The sequence below is a fragment of the Fonticula alba genome, assembly GCF_000388065.1.
Source record: "Fonticula alba strain ATCC 38817 unplaced genomic scaffold supercont2.3, whole genome shotgun sequence".
NCBI classification, from domain to species: Eukaryota; order Rotosphaerida; family Fonticulaceae; genus Fonticula; species Fonticula alba.
In genome coordinates, this window is record NW_009242973.1 from 3,134,112 (window position 1) to 3,148,303 (window position 14,192).

A 14,192-nucleotide genomic window follows, 5' to 3' on the forward strand; every position below is an offset into this window, starting at 1 on the left:
CAGCAGTGTCCGATTTTCCGCGATCCCTTCCCCCCGCCTCACAGCGCAAGCCGGTTGAGTTCAACCAGGCCATTGCCTACGTCAACAAGATCAAGAATCGCTTCCAGCACCAGCCGGACATCTACAAGCAGTTCCTCGACATCCTGCACACCTATCAGAAGAACAACCGCTCCATCCAGGACGTCCGCAATGAAGTGGCCCACCTGTTCAGCATGCACTTGGATCTGCTGGAGGAGTTTTCGCAATTCCTCCCGGATACCAGTGCCCCGGAGGCGGACGCCGGGTCCGGCGACCTGCCTGGCAGTCTGACCGACTCGGGCCCCGGTGGCGCGGACTTCCCCGGCACCGGCCCCAGCGGGCTGGAGCCCTCGGACGCCGTGAATACCCTCTCCTCCGCCGGTCGGTCGCTCGATGGTGTTGACGATCTTGCCGGGGCCCGTGGCGTGGGGCTCCTGCTCGACCCCGCCGGGGATGGGCATCCCAGCACCGTCGGGCACCCTGGTGCCAAGGCCGGCCCGGGCGCCAAGGGCCCCAAGGCCGACACCAAGGCCACACCGGCGGCGGCGGCGGCGGCTGCCGCGGCGGCGGCGGCTGCGGCGGCGGCCGGGCAGAAGCGCGGCGCCACTGCCGCCGGGGTTGGCGGCCTCCCTTCGGGCGCCAACTCGGCGGCGTCGAAGCGCGCGCGTATGGCGGCGGCGGCGGCGGCTTCGGCGGCCGCTGCTGCGGCGGCCGCTGCCGCCGCCACCGGGGTGCCGGCTGCCGGCGGAAGCCAGCACCACTTGGCTCCGGCCCCTGGGGCGCCCGGTGCTGGGCACCATCTTGCCCCGGCGCCGGGGGCTTTGTTGCCCCCCGGCGGGCAGGCCGGCCCGGCACTTCCCCAAGCGCCGGCGGTGCTGAATGTCAAGCCGCAACTGCCGACCCCGAGCACGGTGGGCCTGTTGCCGCCGAATTCCGTGTCCGGGGCGGTGCTGGCCTCGGCTTCGGCCATGGCGGCCAATGTGTCCAAGGCCATGGGGCCGCTGGTGACGCCGGCCACCACGCCGCTGGCCGCGCCGGCCGGCTCTGCCCTGGGCAGCCTGCCCATGTCGGCGGCCTCGGGGCTGGTGTCCCTGACCGGCGGGTCGACCATCCTGGACATCGACATCCTGGAGCGCACCAAGGCCATCCTCTTCAGCACCGGCAAGGGCCGCCTGGTGTACAATGAGTTCCTCCGGTGCCTGTCGCTCTTCTCGGCCCAGGTGATCTCCGCGCGGGACCTCTACCGGGTCATCCATGTGCTGTTGAATAGCAGCTGCGCCGGGCAAACCGGCTCGGCACACGGCCAGTATGAGGATCTCCTGCGGAGCTTCCGCATTCTCCTGAGCCTGGAGCTGGATGCGCCGGTGTCCGGCGGCACGCATCGCAGCCAGCGCGGCAGCATCGATCCGGACCTGGTGCACGCGCGCAATCTCGATCCCGACGATTATGCCGAGGTGGATGATGACGGTGTGGCCGGGCGGTCGCTGGTGGACAGCCCCCGGCAGCTGGCCACCGAGAGCCTCCCCCGGCATGGGCCCAGCTACCGGCTGCTGCCTCGGCGTTACCAATTCCCCCGGTGCTCCGGCCGGGATGAGCTGTGCGCCGAGGTGCTGAATGATGTGTGGGTGTCGGTCCCCTGCTTCAGCGAGGACAACCGGTCGATCACCATCAAGAAGAACCCCTCGGAGGAGGCCACCTCCCGGTCGGAGGATGAGCGCTATGAGCTGGATCACATCCTGGAGCTCAATGCCCAAACCATCCGGGTCATGGAGGATGTCAAGCGCCAGATGGACCTGATGACCGATGCCGAGCGCCGAGCCTTCCGCCTGGATGAGCGTCTGGGCGGGACCAGCACCCGGCTCTATGCTCGGGCCATTGGCCGGATCTATGGCGACCACTCGCCGATCATCATCCAGGGATTGATGAACTCCCCGGCCCAGGTGGTGCCCATGGTGCTGGACCGCCTGCGGGACAAGGAGTCCGAGTGGCTGCGCGCCCAGCGGGAGTGGAACAAAATTTGGCGCGACTCCTACACCAAGAACCACCTGCGCGCGTTGGATTACCAACACGTGCAGTTCAAGCAGCAGGACAAGCGTTACATCACTTCGCGCTCGCTGCTGCAGGAGATCGACTCGCTGGCCAGTGGCACCCTGGCCGGGGTCGGGGCCGGCAGCGCCATCTTCGGGGCCACCATCGGCCTGGGCACGGCGGCGCTGCATGCCTTCCCGCCGCACTTTGACATCTGCCTCGGCGATGATGATGTCGACATGGCCCGGCCGCAGAATGTCGGCAATGATGCCATCACCTCGCTCTCGGCCTCGGTTCGTTTGGCCCAGGTGGCTGATGGTGTCAGCCGGCCGGTCCACCCGGCGCAGAGCACCGCCCCGGCCGATGCCTTCCGTCTGGTGGTCGGGCTGCTGGAGCGCGAGCGCGAGCGCCTGTCCGGCGCCCAGCAGCATGATCGCGAGCGGGCGCTGCTCTTCATGACGCACTTCGTGGCGGTCTTCCTGCGTTTGCCGGTGTCCACCAATGCCGAGTCGGACGCGACGGCCGATGGCCACTCGGTGGCCGATGGCCACTCGGCCCCGACGCCGCCTCTGGGCTCTCCGTCGACCGGCGGCCCCGGCGCCGGGCCCACCGGTGCCGGGTCCCGCTCGGTGACGGCCTCCTGCTCGGTGGACGGCCTGTCTGCCGGGAGCAATGGGGCTTCGCCGGGGGCCGGGGCCGGCAACACCGGCATTCGGCCTCCGACCGGGGTTTCCTCGCGTCAGTGCCCGGCCTCGCAGGCCGGGCTTCCATGCGCATGCGACTTCGTCAATCAGTCTCTGACGCGCGTGTGTGCCGGGTCCTTCCTGCGGGACTTGAGCGATGTCTTCTTCGCGGATAGCACATTGTACTCCTTCTTCCGGCTGTTCCTCCTGCTGGTGGTGCGCCTGGCCCGCTTGGAAACCGCCGGGGCATTGATCTTCCTGGACGAGTCGCTGGGCTTCTGCCGGGTGAACCGTTCGGCCCGGGACCTTGGCCTCCAGCGGGCTCCCTGCTTCGAGGTGACCGGGGCCGGGAATGCGGCCACCAGCGGCAAGCTGGCCGGCCGGCAGACGGCCGCCGGCCATGGGACCGGTGCCATCTCCAGCGGGGACCCCGGTGCCGACCCGGATGCCGGGCCTGCCCCCCGGCCGGACCCGATCGACCCCTACCCCATCCTGCTGGGGTTGATTGATTCGCTGCTTCAGTCGACCATCGAGACCAGTCGCTTTGAGGAGGCCGCGCGCGATCTCTTCGGCACTCGTGCCTATCCCATCCACACGGTTGACAAGGTCATTCAGCTGATTGCCCGGCTGGCGGTGCAAATTTCCTCCTCGGCCACTTCCAGCCGGCTGGTCGGCCTGTATTTGATCCATTCCGGCAGGCCGCAGATGCCCGAGGCCTTTGAGGCTCACATTTCCGAAGAGGAGCTCGCCCAGCTGGATGCCCAGTTTACCGACCCCGCTGGGGGGGCCGGCAGCGATAGTGATGACGACCGGGCCGCCTCGCCGGCGGCCGGTGGTCGGCCGTCCTCCAGCCGGAGCAGCTCCTCCGGTGGCCGTGCCGGTGCCGGTGGTTCGGGCGCCTCGCGTCGGAGCCGGAACACTCGCAATTCCCGGTCTTCCGCTCTGTCGGAGGACACCCTCATGGCGGACTCGCTCAAGTCTTCTTCCTCCTCCTCCTCCTCCTCGACGTCTTCGCTTTCCTCGATCGACTCGACTGCCGACGATCCGGCCTCGACCGCCGGCTCCATGCTAGATGAGGAGTCCGGCGTGCGGGTCAAGTCCGAGAGCACCACCGGCGAGGGGGAAGATTCCCATGTCAATGGTGGGGCCATCCTGCAGCGCAAGCGGGATGCCCTGCACTCGCTCAAGCGCCTGCCGCGTACATGCTGCCTGTCGGTCGATGGGGATGGCCGGTGCACCCTGCCTCCCGGGGCTTGCCCTTCGGCGACTTTGGCCCGGTTGATTCCCACCTCGTCGGATCTGCAACTGTACCTGGCCCGGGCCGATGCCCTGGTGCGTGGGTCATCCGAGACCGCGCTCTTCCGCATTGACTACCTCTTCCCGCCGGTGACCCCGGCGGCCGGGCCAGGTGGCGAGTCGCCGACCGCGGCCACGGCGGCCGGCCTTGGCGCCGGGCCGGCGGCCAGCCGCCCCATCATCACGACATCCATGCTGGACTCGGTGGCGGCCATGCACCCGGAGGTGGCGGCCGCCGCGGCCGCCGCACCTCCCCGGCGGCATGTCGGCATGGGGGCCATCGTCTCCTCGGACCCGGAGCTCCCGCGCCGGACGCACAACAACCCGCTGGAGTACAAGCCGCGCTTTGCCACCTCCCCGCCGACTCCCTCGCCGGATCTGCCGCGGGTGCTCATTCGCATGCTTCCCCCGCGGGCGGCCACCTTCACGGCGCAGGCCCTGTCCACGGCGGCCAGCCGTACCGGCGCCTCGCCGGACCAGGTGTCCTCACTGACCATTGTTCCGCCAGTCGAGGCGGACAATGCCGTGGGGCCCATCTTCCCGCCCTTCGATCGGGCCTCCTTCGAAAAGGCCCAGCATGCAGCCGATGGTGGCCTGGTCCTGCCGGTGGATCTCTCCCTGGCGGGGCGGCCGGGTCGCACCTGCCCGAGTATCTACTGGCTGCAGCGGTCCTCCGAGCAGCAGCAGCAGCAGCAACAACAATCTGCAAGGTCCTCGGGAGGCGCCAGCAGCTCGGGTAGTCCGCTGAATCGGGGCCCCGACCGGGGCCTGTATGTGGCGGCTTCGCGTGCGGTTGCGACGGCCGATTCGGGGTCCAGTCTGACCGTGCGCTTTGGCAGTGCGGCCACCGACAACTGGGCCGAGTATGTGGATCTGTTTGTCCGTTCGCCGGCGGCGGCGGCTGCCGCCGCGTCGGCCTCCTCGACTCCGAGCAGCCCGACTTCCGGTGATGCCACGCCCGTGGCTCTTCCCTTCCTGCGTCGCTCTTGGACTCGGCGGTCGACGGTCTCCCCGGCGGCCGTCCGCTCGGCCAGCTCGTTGGCCTGCAAGATCAATCTCAACACGTATCGGCTGTTCTTCGTCGGTGGCGGGGAGGATAGCTTCCTGCTGGCCTCGCCGGGCTTGCAGGGGCCCGCCGCGACGCGGGCTCTCGGCACCACCACCGGTCGCGTTGGGCGTTTCCGCCGGAAGATGGCCTCGCTCTTGGCCGCCCTGCCGGCGGCTGCTGAGCCCACGCAAGCCAGCCCGGTTGCCGAGGAGCCGACCCCGATGGTTGTCGAGGAGCCAGCTGTTGCCGCTTCGACGGTCGGGGGTGGCTCCTCCATCACGGCGGAGCCGGCCACCGCCAGCGTGGCCGGGTCCTCCAATCCCGATGTCAAGACACCGGCCTCAACGTCAATCCCACCGGTCCAGGTCAAGAGTGAGAAGCCGGCCTCGTTGGCGACCTCCATGCCGGCGTCCAGCTCGACACCGGCGCCGGTGGAAATGGCCGCCCTCGTTCCGCCAAGTGCCGGCGATGCTCCCCATGCCCCAGGCGCCTCTCCGGCACCTGGTGCTTCGTCGACTGGCGCATCCTCCCCGGCCAAGGCGGATGCCATCATGCAGCCAGCCCCCTCTTCCTCCTCCTCTTCCTCTTCAGAAAGCGCCCCGGCTCCGAGCTCTTCTTCTTCTTCTCCACCGGCTGCGGCGGCAATGCCCGACACCACTGGAGACAATGCTGCCGCCTCCCCGGCGGCAGCCCAGGCGGCAACTCCGCCGGCCGCGGAGCCTTCTTCAGTCGCTGCCCCGGCTACCATTGTCCCGGCCGCCCCCGCCCCCGCCGCTGCCGCTGCCCCTGCCAGCACTCCGGCCGTCGAGCCGGCCTTCCCAGCCGCCAGTGGGGGAGATCTCCAGCCCGGCAAGTCATCTACCGCTCTCCCATCGCCCGCCTCCAAGGCGGTGCCTGCCGATGGCAAGGTGACCTCTCCTCGCCCGGCCGGCAGCCCAGCCAACGAGTGACTTCAGGCGTGTACTGCATTGCGCCCTGCTTTTTCGACCTTGAGTTTTCCTCTGCCAATATATGTCCTTTTCCTCCTTCTCTCTTATTCGACAAGATGGGACTGGGGGGGGGGGGGGGGGGGGGGGAGGGGGGGGGGGGGGGGGGGGGGGGGAGGAGGAAGAGGGGGGGGGGGGCGGGGGGGGGGGGGGGGAGGGGTATCAGACAGCCTGTTGCATGCTATAGCCTCCTGCAGGACGGCGAAATAAAGTGTCTGCACGTACCCAGGCACTGGATGGCATCGAGAGCCACCTCGGTGGCGCGCTCGGCACAGTAGAGGATGACACCGGCACAATCCTTGTGGGAGGGGAAGGAGGGGGGGAGAGAGAGAGAGGGGGGGACGAGTACGCACTGCTTCCTTGGTCGGTCATTCACGGGCATGTGTATATTTTCATGACACCGTCGGAGGAAGACAAAATTGGGGCACGAGTGGGAGAGAGAGAGAGAGAGAACGCACGCACGTGTGCGCGTGTGTGTGTGTGGTGGCGGAAGGGAAATGGAAAAGCGTGCGGGCGGTGCGGGGTGTGCCTTCCTCGGCGGTCTGATCGGGTTTCCCTGTCAGTGGTTTGCCTTCGCCGGTCCCTCACAGGCGGATGGCTCCAGACAGGATGCGGCCGAAGGACTCGACACAGTGGGGATGGTATTCGGCCTTTTCGTGATTCAGGATGTACATGGCCTCGCCGGGGGGGAGAGTCGCCGGATCGGCGCCCTGAGCCCGGAGGTCGGCCTTCCGGTGCTTGAATGTGCCGGTCTGCTCCACCTCCACGGCCACCCGGGCAAATTGTGGCCGGGCAAAGGAGGGAAGGGTCTGGCACACATGCTTGGCCACGTCGCGCAGGACGCGCTGGTGGTCCTCCGGTGTTCCGGGAGGCACGACAATGACCACCGCGCCGCAGCGACCCTCATGTCCAGGGAGAGCCACACCATACACACAGGCGTCCAGGACCCCGGGCACGGCGGCCACAACGGCGGCCACCTCACCGGTGGACACATTCTCGCCCTTCCACCGGAAGGTGTCCCCCAAACGATCAATGAAGTAGATGTACCCATCGGTGTCGCGCTTCATCAGGTCTCCGGTCCGGAACCAGCTGTCCCCGTGCTTCAGCACGTCGCGCAGAATTTTCTGGCTATTGGCCTTCTGGTCTTTGTAGTACCCGCCGAAGCTCTTGAGCGCATCATCGGGGTTGATGCGGCCGACACACTCGCCGATCTCGCCGTTGTCACACTGGAAGGATCCCCGAAGGTCGGTGAACGTGAGTGAGGGAAAGGAAAAAGAAAGTGGGATTGCCGCCGATCGCCGACATATATATCCTGAAGACAGAGGCACAGGCAGAGGCAGAGGCAGAGAGGGAGGGAGGGAGAGAGGGAGCGAGGCAGCGAGGCGAGGGGGAAGCCCACCGCAAAGGGAGGCATACCTCGATGCACAAGCCATCAGGACCACGGAGCGGCACCTCGGTCTCTTGGCAGATGCGAATGAAGCGAATCGGATTGGCGTGGCGCATGAGAACACCGATGTGCCCAACACTGCCAGTGCCCCGGGCAGTGGGACCACCGGTGGTGTGAACGAACATGTTGGCATTGCCCTCGGTCGAGGCATAGAACTCGCCGATCTCCGGGATGCCGAAGCGCGCCTGGAATTGCGGCCACACATCCGGGCGCAAGCCATTGCCGAAGGCCAGGCGCACGCGGTGCTGACGATCCTCCGGTGCCGGGGCCGCGGCCAGCAGGTACCGGCACAGCTCGCCGATGTACTGGACCACGGTGCACTTGTATTGGACCAAGTCCCGAGAGAAGGCGGCCGCGCTGAAGCGGCTACGCTGGACAATGGTCGCCCCATCGCGCAGGACCATTCCCACGCCGATCATGCCGCCGGCACTGTGATACAGCGGCAGGACCATGTAGAGGATATCCGTTTCGCGGAAGCAGAAAGTCCGGCCAAAGGCCGAGGCCGCGGCGAGGAAGCGCGCGTGGCGGATGACCGCTGCCTTTGGCAGGCCGGTGGTCCCGCTAGTTGCAAATGCCGGCAGAAGGACAGAGGTCAGGATGGAGGGGGAGGCAGAGGAGCGGAGAGGGGAAGCCAGTGGCAAACGGCTGGCACGGCTCGAAATGCACCTGGTGTAGACGAGGCCCCAGTTGGAGCTGCCTTCAAGAGAAGCGCGCCGGCTGATGGGAGATGCCTCGTGTGACAGCGGGCCAAAGTGCTTATCCACATGCTTGGTCCCGGGGATGTCGCAATCGATCGAGGCAAACTGCACCCCGCTGTCGGCCAAGCGGGAGCCCTTCAGGATGTCGGCCACGGCGGCACTGGTGTCCGAGCCGAAGATCACCCACTTCGCGGTGGAGATGCGAATGCTATGCTCGAGACCAGGGCCTAGTGCAGGTGTTTCCCAAGCAGCCGGCATCGGGGCAGTCCAATTGAGGGGAGGGATGTCAAGTCAGTGCCGATTGAAGGGGGCAAAGGGAAGGGGGGTGAGAGCTGGGTGGGTAAGGGGGGGAGAGCGAGAGCGAGAGAGGGAGAGGGAGAGCGAGAGCGAGAGCGAGAGCGAGAGCGAGAGCGAGAGCGAGAGGGAGAGCGAGAGCGAGAGCGAGAGCGAGAGAGGGAGAGGGAGAACGAGAGCGATCGCATACCGGTGATGTGGCTATTGAGGAAGGCGATCGTGACACCGGCCTTGGCAAAACCAAGCCACACAGGGATGTACTCAATGCGATTGGTCAAGAAGATGCCGGCCACCTCGCCGACCGGAATGCCTGCGGCAATGACCCAGTGGGCCTTTAATATCGAGCCACCAGTTAGAGCAGACCTCCCTCAGTGGGCCGAAGAGACGGCGGAGAAGCAAAAGCAGACGAGGAGCAGGACAGGTAGCAATATGGACGCGTACAATCTTGTTGGAGTCTGTCCGGCAAGTGGGGATTGGCATCGGGTTAGCGGAGAACTGGAGCATCAGCGGCCGCTGAGAGAAGCAGGAGGACCCTTGCAAGGGCGGCACGCACACTTTTCCACATCAAGGTAGGTCATAGACCGATTGGACCCGGGGGTGGCATCAATGATGCATGTCTTGTTCGGGCACTTGCGCAGGGTCTTGTACCAGATGCCGTCGATGATGTTCCACTTGCCCTTGAAGGCAGCCTGGACCCTGGGGCCGGATGTCAGCATACAAAACCATGCAAGGGAAAAGGCGCGCCCGGTCGGGGGGAGAAGCAGGGCGTACTCGAACTTCATCGGGAAAAGGCGCTTGAACAGGACCAAGTCATTTGAGATTTGGTACTTTTGATCAAACCGGTCGGCTAGCACGAGAGCCGTGGCCGCCGTGGCGATCTTGGCCGTGGTAGAGATGTTCATGGTGACCAAGACCCAGAGTAGCTTCGGGCAGGGGACGGGGGGGGGGGGGAGGGGGAGAAGCGACCGGTCCGAGGGATCTGCCGGCGAGGAGGGGATTGATTGAAGGGAAGATGGAAAGGGGAAGAGGAGGAGGGGGGGGGGCGCGGAGGGAGGGAAGGAGGGACGGGCGAAAGGTGCGCATCTTTCCGAAAGAGGTCCCCGGGCCGCTGGCCCAAAAAAACAAACAAACAGATTGCTCATCCCCGCCGGCGATTTCCTTGCCGCACCCTCGGGAGCCGCTGGTGCCCGAACCCGGGAGCGTGATCGGCCCGATCGATCCCGCTCACGCATCCTGGCCGTCAGGCCAGCGCCCACACACCCCGGCGGTCACTGTCGCTGTGCCCCCCTGGGTGAGATGGCACGGGCCGATGTTCGTTAGCCCGACCGCAACGTGGGCTTAATTTCCCCTCCACTAACCAGCCCAGGCCCAATTTGTTAAAAGCACCAGGCAGAAGCGGCCCCCTTTCTGTGCCCCCGTGTCGGCTCCCTCTTCTTCTCGGTCTCAGGGAGGAACTGGTGTATTGGGCGAATGCGACATCCGCCGGGGCAGGGGGAGGGGGGGGTGGGGGCAGAGCAGAAAAATAGCCCGAAAAGCTGTCAACAGTGACACAGCTGTTCGTTGGCAGGTGCGAGCTGCAACAAGGACAGAGAAATGGGACGGGGAAGAGAACGGCCAGAGGGACACAGAACCATCATCCACGCACAATCACCGGGCATCGAGAGGGGGATGTATGATGTGTGCTCCCCCCGCGCGAGTGGTTTGTTCCCTGGCTTTTCCCCTTGGCTGACCCTAGCCTCCCTCTTTTGACTGGCGTGTGACGCCGAGGGACCGCAGGGCCAGTGGTGGGAATAGCACAGGGAGAGAAGACGGTGAAGTGGGCAGGGGATGGGGGGGGGCAGCAAGACTCGACAAGGGACTAAACTACAGAGAGGACCCCATGTATGATCGGGGAGGAAGGGGGGAGAGAGGAAGGACGAGGAAATGGAGAGGGGGTGTGGTAGGGCCATCGCTTCGCCGAATATGGACCTCCTAGACCGCCGCCAAGGAAAGGAGGAGGAGAAGGAGGAAGAGGGAGAGCAGCACATGTTGTGCGCGACTGACGCCGGCGTCGTCGCACACACACACACACACACACGCGCGCATATTTACATCAATGAATACGCCCGCATACACACACACACACACACACATATCCATGGCCACAACCATAGCCGCATTACTTCGACAGAACCAGAGCCCCAGCGCCGGCGGCAACGTGCAGGCCATACTCGATGGCCGCATGGGTGATAACGCCATGAATGCCGCCGCCGGCGGACTCGGGACCCACACGCAGGTATGTGCGGAGGCGCCGGTGCTCGGCCTCGGCGTTTCGCATGAACGATGACACGGGACAATGGAAGGGTTAAGATACGCGGCGACACGGGGCGGGGGGGGGGGGGGGGAGAAAGATAGGGGACGCGCTGAGCACGCACATCACCGTCAGCCTCATCGGCAGCCAGACCGTCGGCGGTTGACATGCCGGCATCTCCACCGGGAGCCAGGACGGCCGACTCGCTTAGCAGCGATAGGCGGTACGTGACAACCGCCTGAGAATGCGTCGGCGCCAGGGCAATGATTCGACGGAAGATGGCCGAGAGGCGCATCTGAATGGTCGGCGCGGTGGCCAGGTGGCTCTGCAGCAGGACCGAAGACCGTGAGTACCGCTTGACAGAGGCCGCCAGCTTTTGATTCGGCTTCGAGCGGCTGAGACTTCCCATGGACTTCTGTGACAGGTAGCCGGACAGAAGAGCATGCGAGAAGCTGTTCAACAGGAAGGCCGAGGCGCCAGCGCTTGACGGGCACACTGAGGCATAGGTCCCCGTTGAAACATGCCCCAGGAGACAGGCAAGGCTTGTCACATGAAGGGCCACACGGTTCAGTGCACGGACCCTGTGATCGAATCCATCGCCCGAGCCGGAAGAGGGGCCGAGATGGGGGGGGAAGGTCAGAACAGAAGGAAAGAGGGAGGAGGAAGTGGTTTGGCAAGGGGGAGCGGGGGAGCGGGGGAGCGGGGGGGGGGGGGAGGCATGCGCACCAGAGTTGGCAGGCCGCCTCATCACCGACATCCAGCAGGATCTCAACACCACGCGCGGCCCGCAGGCGAACCACATGCGCGCGCTTGGCGTGCGACCGGACCACCGAGGCCTCGGACCCGACCAGACAAATGGCCTCACCCAGGGAGAACGCCTGGATGATGGGCAGCGGGCTGAGGAGCGTGTTGACCGAGCCAGCCGGCATGACCGGCGGCTCCAAGGGCACCCCGGCCTCCAGCAGGATTTGCCCAGTCAGCTGGGGCAGGGCCGACCCGGTCGAAGCCGCACCGTCGGCCTCCGACAGGCTCAGATGAGAGGAGGAGATCGCCTGTGAGGTGAGGAAGGAGGAGCGCTGCTGAACGGTGTTGCCGGCCGGGCCGAGGTTGTTGGCTGATGTGCTGAGCCCGCGCGAAGTAGGGCCGCCCAATCCACCAGTGGCCGGGGGGATGGTGCCCCCAACGGCGGCAGGAGCTCCGCCAGCCGCCGCCCCGGTGGTGGCCGAGTCAGACAGGCGCCGGGCCAAGTTCGGCGATGCCGGCCCCGCAGAGGAAGCCCCAATTGAAGGGGCAGGGCTGCTCTTCCCCTCGCCAGCGGCCGGGGCCGAGCCACTTCCGACGCCGGCACCGGCACCGGCACTGCCGCCAGACAGAAGGGACTCATGGGAACGTGCCCGGTCCGCGGGATGCGGAGGCTTCGACACCGACGGCGCCGGATCCACATACGACGAGGTGATGAGCTGGTGCAAGCTGGTCGCCGACTCGGCCAGGCCGATGGTCATGATGGCCAGCTGCTCGGCCAGCTCGCGCTCACTATCCGGCTCCAGGGCCACAGGGACCGTGTACCGGATGTGATCCGGCCCAGCGGACGCCGGGGCCGGCAATTGGCCCACGCTTGCAGCCACGAACTTCGGGTCGAGCAGGACCAAATACCCATCAACCAGGCGCGGAACCATGCGCGTCCAGGACCGGCCACCGCCAGCACCGCGCCGGCGCTTCTGGCCATCCTCATCCAGCTCATGCTTCACGTGTACCGGCTGGCTGAGGATGGGGTCATCGAAGTTCTGGTAGACACTGCTCGGGGCGGGGACATTTTTGAGATAGGCGTCGGTGCTCGGTGGCAGGGCTGTCACGGCTGGGCAATTGCCGGGCTCGCTGAGCAGGACATGCGGCGAGGGGGGAATCGACATGGAAAGGGGCCGAGGCCGAACCGGCCGAGAGGACATGACAAGGGACTAAGTGGGGAGGGGAGAAAAGCGAGTCAGACATGAGGGCAAACGGCGAGGACCATCAGGCGCGAAAGGGGGTGGGGTAAGGGGGGGGGGGGAAAGCAAGAGAGAGAGAGAGAGAGAGAAAGAGAAAGAGAGAAAGCCAGAAAGGCAAACAAGGTGGAAGGGCCGAGTAACAGGGGGGGGGGCATGTACGGTTGGCTCCTCGTCGGTGGTCGGGCTGACCACCGGCGAGGGGGTCGAGTCGCATGTGGCGGTCAGATCTACCGAGGTGGTCAGCACATCGGCCGGATCGGTGGCCGAGGAAGATGCCACCGAGGAGGAGGACGACGAGGAGGAGGTCAAATCCCGGATGGTTCGAACAAGAGACCGGCGACGCCGGATGGTCCCACCCGAGGCGGTGGCCGCGGCCAGGGCAGCCGGGGTATCGGCGGATTGCAAATCCGCCAAGGCAGCCGGCAGATCCGAGACAGGGGCATCCAAGGGAGATGGCGGCTCCCCGGCCGACGGAGTGGCCGGAGTGGTGACCGCGGTGGCGATGGTGGCATCCGAGCTGAAGGTTTGTGACCGGGTGCGCTGCCCACCGCCAAACAGCCTCCCGGTGAAGGAGCTGGGCCGGCTTTTGGTCAGTGCCGCCATCGACGGGGGCACCGTGCTCGGGCCGCCCGACTGGACCGGCGTGCCGGCGGTGGGAATGGCCGGATCCGCGGCCAGAGTGCCAACCGGCGGCGCCATGCCGGCCGTCAGGGGAAGTGTGCAGGAGGACGACCCGGACAGAGGCGGCGAGGAGGAGGGCGAGGAGTTGGCCATGGTGGAGATGGACACCATGGACGAGCTGCTGGAGGTGGGCATCGAGGGGGCCGCCGACGAGGCCGACGAGTGCCGAAGCACCGAAGGGTCATGCTGGGAGTGAGGCTGCTGAGCAGGCGCGTGCGCCGGGGGCGGGGGCTGGCTGCTGCCGGGGCCCGGAGTGGTGGCGGCGGCGGCGGCGGCGGCGGCGGTGGCAGTAGCAGCAGCAGCAGGAGCAGCGGCGGCGGCCCCAGGCGCGGTGGCCGATCCCGGGAAGCGTAGGGGCGTCAGGCGGATGTTCTCGTAGATTTCGTTGAGGACACGACGACCGACACCGCCGCGAGCGCCGCCGCCCACATCGCGGCAATTCCGCCGGAATTCGGACCGGCGCATGCGCGGCATCGGGGGGCCCGAGCTGCCAGATGACTGCCCGCCAGAGCCAGCCCCCCCGGACCCGGCCGCCTGACTGCTGGCCTTGTGCAGGTCCGTGTGCAGGAGGACAATGGCGAAGGCCAGGATGTGTGCGGCGTCCGGATCGGCGAAGCACAGGGGCGACGTTTGCCAGTGGCGGTAGGCGAAAGCGGCCACCACACGATCGATTTGCTGCGACTCCGATGGCAGGACAAAGCTCGCCAAGAAGTGCCTGTAGATTAAGCAGGACGGAGG

General features: G+C 66.5%; 3 protein-coding genes across 3 annotated transcripts in view; 1 reads left to right on the forward strand and 2 right to left on the reverse strand.

Annotated features, from left to right (window-relative positions):
• The window catches only part of H696_02447 (hypothetical protein), a gene marked incomplete at both ends in the record, with an annotated part of 8,582 nt that extends 2,559 nt beyond the window's left edge, over positions 1–6,023 (forward strand). Inside the window, one exon of the mRNA XM_009496351.1 lies at positions 45–6,023. Coding sequence (XP_009494626.1) covers positions 45–6,023 — 5,979 coding nt within the window. The remainder of the gene's footprint in view (positions 1–44) is intronic.
• A 349-nt stretch (positions 6,024–6,372) lies between these two features.
• On the reverse strand, positions 6,373–9,439 carry H696_02448 (hypothetical protein). Its single transcript, XM_009496352.1, has 7 exons — positions 9,270–9,439; positions 9,052–9,194; positions 8,940–8,953; positions 8,689–8,830; positions 8,173–8,431; positions 7,476–8,067; positions 6,373–7,285 (listed from the first exon to the last, which is right to left on the reverse strand). The coding sequence occupies exons 1-7, from the start codon at positions 9,398–9,400 to the stop codon at positions 6,644–6,646; spliced, it is 1,923 nt and encodes a 640-aa protein (XP_009494627.1). The 5' UTR covers positions 9,401–9,439; the 3' UTR covers positions 6,373–6,643.
• A 1,217-nt stretch (positions 9,440–10,656) lies between these two features.
• H696_02449 (hypothetical protein) overlaps positions 10,657–14,192 on the reverse strand; it is a gene marked incomplete at both ends in the record, with an annotated part of 8,521 nt that continues 4,985 nt past the window's right edge. Inside the window, 4 exons of the mRNA XM_009496353.1 lie at positions 10,657–10,800; positions 10,913–11,369; positions 11,515–12,743; positions 12,933–14,169. Coding sequence (XP_009494628.1) covers positions 10,657–10,800; positions 10,913–11,369; positions 11,515–12,743; positions 12,933–14,169 — 3,067 coding nt within the window. The remainder of the gene's footprint in view (positions 10,801–10,912; positions 11,370–11,514; positions 12,744–12,932; positions 14,170–14,192) is intronic.